The 8,574-nt window shown below is 42.2% G+C and overlaps 1 protein-coding gene across 1 annotated transcript; it reads left to right on the plus strand.

The window, feature by feature from the left end:
• LOC119027747 (polycystic kidney disease protein 1-like 3) lies at window positions 1-8,141 on the plus strand. Its single transcript, XM_037113179.1, has 12 exons — window positions 1-273; window positions 2,499-2,525; window positions 3,485-3,718; window positions 3,801-3,857; window positions 4,186-4,284; window positions 4,561-4,602; window positions 4,839-4,895; window positions 5,007-5,048; window positions 5,840-5,938; window positions 6,136-6,160; window positions 6,249-6,331; window positions 7,132-8,141. Exons 1-12 carry the CDS (start codon window positions 48-50, stop codon window positions 7,143-7,145), a joined length of 1,005 nt encoding a protein of 334 aa, XP_036969074.1. The 5' UTR covers window positions 1-47; the 3' UTR covers window positions 7,146-8,141.
• The last annotated feature ends 433 nt before the right edge of the window (window positions 8,142-8,574 follow it).

Consider the following 8,574-nt stretch of genomic DNA (forward strand, 5'->3'; position numbering starts at 1 on the left):
CTGCACCCGCTGGCTGCTTTGCACCGGTCTCCACAGCCACCCACTTTATGTCAGGAAGGGAAGCCAGTGTATTTCCTCCCCCTTCTTTATCTAAAGGAAGTGCCAAAATAAGCATCAGCGGCGGAGCGCCCCAGCTCGGACACCTTTTCCACTTGGCCACTCGGTTGGAGTCTGAGGGAGAAGTCAGAGGAGTTCACGGCGGCAGAAACAACATGAAGACCATCAGAGTTCTCGTCCTCCTCCTGCTCGCATCGGTCCACGTCTTCACACCAGGTGGGGGAAACCAGAGATACAGCTTCTGGCTCACATGCTGTTTAGATGTGATGGAATCAGAGTCGAGGGCCCTTAAAAGTCCTCAGCTCTGATTAGCAGAGATGATTCTGTTTTAGCATTTTTTTCAGCACAGAAAAGAACTGAAAAATGGCCTCCTTTACAATTTGTTAAACTAAATATTAATCTAATATCTTATTGTGTCTTGTTAAGTTTTCAGTCCGAATCTCTTAAGACAAACACGTTTCTTATTGTCAGTAAATGATTGCATGTATTTGAGTGTGTTGTGCAGAACAGATCTCGTGTACTTCGATGTGTTTTGGTGTGAGCAGAGAAAAGATCACAGCGTTGTTCAGAGGACGCTCACACTTTGATCGTTGCCTCAGAGACATCAGCTCAGACACTTCATTTCCGTTTATTCTTCCCCAGATAAGCTGTGTCCATGTGTGCGTACGTGCTCCACTTTTATTTCAGCTATTTATTTACATTTTTTTGATGTAAATCGATGATCGATGTATTTTTTCCCAGCAACATCAGACTTTAATCACAAATCAAATCGTCAGGAATGTAAAAATCCAAAGTGCCAAAGTGACAAATGGGTGTCTCCTCATCGGAGGAAAGGAAAAAGAGGGAGGCTCTGGATTTGTTTGTTTTTCTTTCGCCGAGCCAAAAGAAGTTTTAACTGCTCTGCGCTGGGCAGATAGGTGATCTAACAGCAGATAGCCAGTGGGAACCAGGCTGCCCCCTCTCTCACAGAGACAACAGATCATTGTCCTGAGACCCAAAATGTCCCGACTGGCACCAAATCTACTTCCAGGGTTTAGCAGTAAACATCTGGAGGAAGCACCCTCGCCCTGACTACAGCCGGAGGCTTTTTTTTACTAGACTTTATGAGATCGTGTCCACAGCAAGAGAAGCAGTGACTCGAGACTTTGACCTTCAGAGTAATGCAGGCCGTGCAGAGCCTCACAGCTCCACTCGTTCATTATGAGTCCTGTGAGACGAAAAGAACAGTACAAAGCCACGTAAACACTCACAACAACATACGTGCAATTTCAGACTTGACTGTGGACGTCACCCGAGGCTTTCCTCCAGGGACGACACATTAGTGGACACTTAAACACTCGAGATCCGAGTTTGTCTCGTTCCCAGTGACTTGAAGGTGAACGACTCTGGAGAAAGATGACTCGTTGTTGCGTCTCAGTCGGTCGTCTTTCTCCATCAGCCCACCTTTAAAGGACTTGTTCCAGAAGACTCGAGACTTGACAAGTGGTTTGCGCTGAATTACTTCGAATGACTTAGAGCACTAGTGACTGGCTAAAGAAGTGCCTCCAGATTTTAATAAGACTTTTATCTAATGACTTATAGGACTCAGGATCTGCTCCAGAATACTTGAGGTTTAACTTGGACTAATGTGGAGTTAACTGCAGGACTCCCAGCATGACTTGTGACTTGCTCTAAAACACCTAAGATTTGGTTATCAGAATGACTAAAAAGACTTAAGACTTGAGGATTGCTTTGAAATACTTAAAACTTTTGAAATCACTTGACTTGGACTTGACCCAAGATACTTGAGACTTGGGTTCGTCTTTCATTAAAGTACTTGAGATCTGTGACAGACATTAATTTGCTTCAAGATCTTAGTTGGAGGTCAAACTACTCAAAGGGCTTGGGACTTGATTTAAATCTGAAACCTGAAATCTGACTTTAAGGACTTGAGACAGGACTTCCTCCACACGCTGCCTTTCCTCACCGAGCCTCATGAAGCCAGACGCAGCAGCATGCAGTCTGCAGTCCGGCCCTCCAGCGTCTGCTCTGGTGTGAAGTATGTTCGATAGCATCATGGCTGACAGCGGTGAAGACAGGAAGCTCGGCTGCTCAGGTCAGGGGACAACAATAGTTAGTGTGGGACAGGATGCAGCTTCAAACTGCTGCAGCACAGAGGATATCCACCTCAACACGCCACGGCCTCCAACACCGTCTTGACTCGTCATCCTCAGCCTGACACCCGGTTCAAGGGCATGCCTTTTTCTCACACACTGGCCTTTAAATCCATGCCAAACAGGAATGATGCAAAAATGCAACTCTGAACCTAAAATAGAGTCAGAGGAAATGTTTTACATAGGCAAACTGTTTCTGCTGTTTTCCTGATGCAAGCACTCTAAATTCCTGAATTACACATGTGTACCCAGAAACCTGAGTCAATCTGCTGTGTTTCTGCTTTACAGTGTCATCGGATGAATCAACTCAAGCAGGTAACAAAACCAACCCACCAATAACATCATCTGAAACACAAATGTAACCCTAACAAATGTTTTCATTCATGGCATTAAAGCTAAAGTTCATCTACATTTGGGGAAATACACTTATTGGACTCCTGATGGAGCCTAAAATGAGAAGATCAGCGTCACTGTCATACCCAGAAGTTACAGTATAACAGTAGCTGGTTAGCTTAGCTTAGCTTAGCCTAGATTAGCACAAAGTAACAGCTGACTTTAACTCCTGACTTTCCTTGTTTAGCTCCTGCAGGTTGTCTGGCACCTGCATTTTACAGGAGCACACAATAAACATCAAACGTATTAAAACATTTTTGATAAGCTTTTTCAGACACTGGGACAAAGATTTTGTTATCCTCTAGTTCCCGCCTTTTTTCTCCGCTAAGCTAACCAGCTTCTGCACCGCAGCCTTACAGGTTGTGTATGAGAGCGATCTCATACGTCAGTGACTCCTAGAACAAAAAAAAGCCCACTGAATGCTGGAGAGTAGCAGCGACAGGCGCAGTGGACCCGTGTGGGACTGGACCTGCATCACCTCATGTGGTGGAGAGGTTGCGGTTTGGTTAGGTTAAGGCACCAGACATACCTGGTTAGGTTCAGGAAAGGTGAGGGCTTTTGGATTAGACTAATCCATCCACCCCAACCACGTCCATATGCAGACTTTGACTTCCTCCTTTGCTCTCGTCATGATTACTTTGCTACCTAACAAGGAACCTAATTATGGGTCGTAATAGGCTGCTTGCACAGACGACTTATTGCATATGCCCGTCTATCTGGTCACTGAAATAACCGTAATAATCAAATTGTTGAAGTACTCTTTTAAATTTAAATACTCAGGTCAATGTGAACGCAAACAACTCGGTGGGAACTATGGAGGGTCAAAGTGATCTACAGATCTTATTCAGCTACTTATATATCAATGTCTCTTTTTTGTCCAGCAACAAGAGAGTCCCCAGTAGTATCATCAGCAGCAGCAACACAATCTCCAACAGAAGCAGCAGCAGCCACAACACAAGCCCAAAATGACAACACAACACAACCAGCAACAGCAGCACCAGCAACAGCAACAGCACAAGCCCAGAAGGACGCAGCACCAACAGCTGTAACATCAGCACCAAGCATAAAAACTGCATCTACAACTGCTCCTGCCGCCGGCCAAACTCATGAGAGCGGTTAGTGTTAGAAAGTTCAGAGGATTCAGTTGCAGCAGATCTTGTTGAAAATGATTCTGAAAAAGATCCTGTCTTCCCCCAGGAAAACCTGCGCCTGAGGGGACTGCCAACAAGAGCGTGAAACCTTCCAATGCTCCTGGTACAGACCGTAAAAGCTTTTTATCAATTATATATTTTAAGTGATTGTTTGTATCCAATTTTGCACAGGTGGCCTAATGGTGGCGTCGTCGAGCACCACTGGGTTTATGTGTGTGAGATTAGATCATCTTAATCTAATCTCTATTTAATCTAACATCTGGTACTTTGGAAACACACGTTACATCCTGTGTGGAAGAGAAAAAGAATGTGGAAGTCATGTGTAAAGTTGCACGCCGAGCACAGGAAATAATGTCTGAAATTAAAACCATGATTAAAAAATGTTTGACATTTTTTTTCCTAAAAATGTGTTTTTGGTTTTTGCCTGTCAGTTTTAACAAATAACTCCGCTACTGCAGTATCTCCTAACTCAGGAGAGCAGGTTGAGACCATACCTGAGGCTAGGACAGATTCGACTAATGTGAATCAAGGTAAGAACAGATTAAGTACACAAGTTATGAGTGTTACTGGCATGAAAGCAAAGTGTGGCCAAGCTGTATTTAAAGAAGCAGCTGTTTTACGCTGCCATGTCTCTTCAGTAGTTCTGAAATGGACAAACCAAACAACAGCTCTTTGAGTTTTTGCACTTTTTTAGCAGCGAGCGCAGGCGAGGGTGAGGTGATGGGTATGTTGAGGCTGCAATAAATGCTACACGTGAACCTTTAAATTTATATTTAAAGTTGTTTTTGGTTCTTTTCTTTGACCAGATGAGAGCACTGAAAAACCAAAAGACACAGTCACAATTGCAGGTATGTACCAAATTAAATAACATAACTTCTTGTTTTTGCAATCATCTCAAAATCATGTTACTTAAAAAGTTGTTGATGAGAAGTTAAATTTGAGAACAAGTTTGATTTTTCACACGTGCATCTGATCCGTCTGCAGGTACATTTCTTTTGTATTAATGCCTTTACATTCATGAATATAATGTGATGCCAACAGACTGTACGAATCAATTTAATCATCATTTATTTCTAAATGACAGCACCACCAGCAGTCGGCACGCAGCCAACACAACCAAGAGAAAAGCCTCGAGTTGCTGGTTAGTCGCCCTGCGGTGCACATGAAGCCGTGAATGAAGAATGAGTGCAAACATATCAAATCATAAATCATGTGTAATCAAAGCTAATCATGAAAATGTTGTTTTCAAAAGGTCCTACGACTGGCAGTGGTGAGAAAGAGACCTCCAAATCAGGTAAAACTGCCGCCAGTCACACCCCGCAAACATGACACATTCATACTTCATACTCAAGAGTGGCTGCTAACTGTGGTTGCCATTAGCAAGTTAGCTCAGTTAGCCGTGCAGCTAGTGGTTTGAAACTGGGAGCACAGAGTGGTATTATGAGACAGAATAAAAACACTGTACTGCTGGGCGAAATGTCATTTATAGTGGGAAAAAAGTTTGCAGGTTGTTTATTTATACAATGTTTGAACATGAGCTAACTACTCACTAGCTTGCTAGCATCGCCACGATAAGTGGTGGAGGTGATCCTTGCTTCCATTGGCTCCTCTCGTCTGAGGCCATGTTCTATGAGTGCAGCTTTGAGCTAAAGGCTAACGTCACCATGCTAACAACGTCACACTAACAACCCAGTCATGTTTTTTATTTATTTATCAGGCTCACCATCTTAGTTTAGCATGTTAGCATGCTAGTATTTTCTTGTCTACACGTCAGCTGAGGCTCATGAGAATTACATCAGCTTGGTGTGTATGGATCATGGTAAAATGAAAAGCCTTTTCACCAGATGATGGCGCTAGATGAGGAATGTCTGTGAATGGTTACCTGTAGTCGTTGAGGTCTTCTAGTCTGGACCAATGAGGCGAAGTGACTGATAGACATGCTATCCCTTTAGCTTTACTGCTACTGTCCCTACAAATCCTTATCATCTCCTGGGTTAGCTTCTGCTCTGCCATTTGGTTGGAGGTGAATCTGTCTGAAAGAGGTTGAACTCTGTGGACGACTGTTTCCTCCCGTGTTTCCTTCAGACAAAAGGCTGTGGTGGATCCTGTTGCCGGTCGTCCTGGTCGGAGCTGCTGCTGCCATCCTCCTCAAATTCAAGTGCAAGAAGGTCCATGACCACACAGGTGCGTATACAAATAGACTGCACCATGTTAAAGAAGGCCTATATGAATTTTTTTAGATGTTTTGGGTTGTTTTTTTTTACATTCTGTTGATACGTTTAGTTCATTTTTGTTTGTTTAAACTAGAATTCTTACATATCGCACATTTAAAATCTGTCTTTTTGATGAAAATGTCTTTTTTTCGATCCTCCATACAACAGAAACCATCGACACTGGAACTGAGAAGTAAGTTTGAGCCTTACAGTTATGAACTGTATTAAATCAGCGTGTGAACAACCTAAGACTTCATCTCTTCCTCGCTCTACTCCCACAGTGCATCTTTCCAGAGCCGGCCCGAGAGCACCAAAGACGGTGTCATGCTCCTCGGGGTGAAGTCATCAGGCGGAGAAGAGAATGGTGAGCTGCCTGCCTTCTATTTCCTCTGAGATTTCCTTTCCAAGCTCCTTCTGTTTGTGCGTTCTTCCATCACTTGGTCAAGCTGTTTCTCCAGACACGGACTTGTAATTATTCCAGGGAAGTAACAAGCTTTTAATATCTCATTGTACTGTATGGGCTTTTGGGGCTTTGCTGGGCAACAGAAGGTGTTTCCTGTGATTTCGCGCCCCCACCCTCGAACAAGCAGCAGGGCCTGAAAGATAGGGACTTCCTAACATAAACACAGATTATTTTGGACAGGAGCTATTGTGCAGCCAGTAAATGTCAGTGCAGCCCAGACGTGGCGGGCGTGTGCGTGTTTGTTGGTGAGGTGAATGCATGTGCACATCCACGTGTGTGACTCTATATCCCATGACCCCACCCTTAAACAAAAATTTTAAAAAAAAGAAAAAAGAAAAGAAATCTGGGCACTACATGTCCTGCCTTCCTTCCTTAATACAATCAGGTCTAGCTGGCTTGGCTTTGAGCTTCAGGGGGAAATGGAGTCATGCTTTAGGAATTCTGCTGAGGAAGAACGTGTTTATGTTGTTGCAGACGACTGAATTTCTTTGGATTGTAGCTTTATAAACTCCTCTCTGACTGCAGAACCTGTTGCTCTTATACGCCTCGAATCTTTATATCAAAAACAGCTCCATTCAAAACTGAAAATCTGAAGAAACGATCCTGTCACAGCCACATTAACAGCATTATTCACCATCACTTGTCCTGGCTGTATCACACAGATGTGGTTTGATCTGTTGTTGTTGTTGTGTGCGTTTCAGCGGCTGCGAGATAAAGAGAAGGGCAGCAACATCAACACCAGCCAGCGGATGAGTCACACCTGTCGCCCACACGACGATGGTCTGGAGGAAATGTTTAGGTGTTTGATTTTCATTTCAGTTTTTGTGGATTTCGTGAGAGAACTTGTGAGGCAGGTGTTTTTTTTTAATGTTTGACTGTCTGCTGAAGGCAGTTAAACAGCTAAAGGATGTAAATCATTAGAAGATAAAAACTTATTTTGAGTATATTGTTGACTAAGACAAAGGTAAATGAAACTGCACAGCATATTTCATTCTGCATGTTGGACCACAGAACATGTTTTCTGTACAGTGCACTGACCTCAGATCTGTCGCATGTTTGATGTAATTCACTTTATAGTTTTACGATCGTGCTTTGGGTTTGAACTTGTAGATTATAATGTCACCAAGAACTGTCATAAGAACTATTTTATATGTATTTTAGTGCTGTCTTTGAAAGGAGGAAGTTAAAGCAACATTATGCAAGAACTGGTATAAGTACAGCTAGTCATGTGCATTTGGTCTGATGACATCACTTATGATCAAAAACTCAACACAAACAAACCTCCTGGTGTCCAAAAACTCCCGTGCAAGTGTTATCAACCCCTTGGTGCTGGGCAGAGTCTGCTAGCTGCATGGCTAACTGAGCTAACTGAGCTAACTGCAGCATTTAGCAATGAGTCATGAGGGAGAATTAACCTCCCGCTCATCCAAGTTACATGATGCACGAGCCAGCGTGGGAGCGTCAGACACGCCGTTCTCACTGTCGCTATGACAACTATTATTTTCATATAAACTATTTTCATGATGTTGCTTTAATTATTCCAGCAGGCTCCTCCGGCAGACGCTTGTGTGTGTGTGTGTACGTCTGCAGGTAATGTTGTGTGTCTTCTTCTCTCAGTAACTATACATTCAAGCACAATGACACTGGAACTGCTTAACGGCTGGAATTGTTTTGTTCACCTCAGTTTCCTCAATAAATCACGAGAAAATGATCTTGTTGTTGTTTAACATCAAACATGTTGAGTGACTTGAAATAAATCTTCTTTTAATAGTTATCCAAACTAATAACATGATGATTCAGTTCAGACATCTGTCACATGTATATAGTATGGAAGCCAATTTATGCAAGTTGCAAAATGCATGAAAAGTTTTCATCTCAAAATTTTGACTTTTATCTCATTATTATTATTTTCTTTATCTACAAATTTCGTCGTTGTAGCTCTTTATCATGACTTTATCTCAAAATGTCAACTTTAATTTCATAATCTATTTTTTTTGTTTATATATATATATTTTTTCTTTATAATTAAAATTGTGTATCAATAATTTACATTTTTATCTGAATCACATAATCTAAATTTATGATTTAATCTCCAAATGTCAACTTTAATCTCATAATTACATTTTTTATCTCATAATCATGAT

Source organism: Acanthopagrus latus, chromosome 10 (assembly GCF_904848185.1).
Source record: "Acanthopagrus latus isolate v.2019 chromosome 10, fAcaLat1.1, whole genome shotgun sequence".
NCBI classification, from domain to species: Eukaryota; Metazoa; Chordata; class Actinopteri; order Spariformes; family Sparidae; genus Acanthopagrus; species Acanthopagrus latus.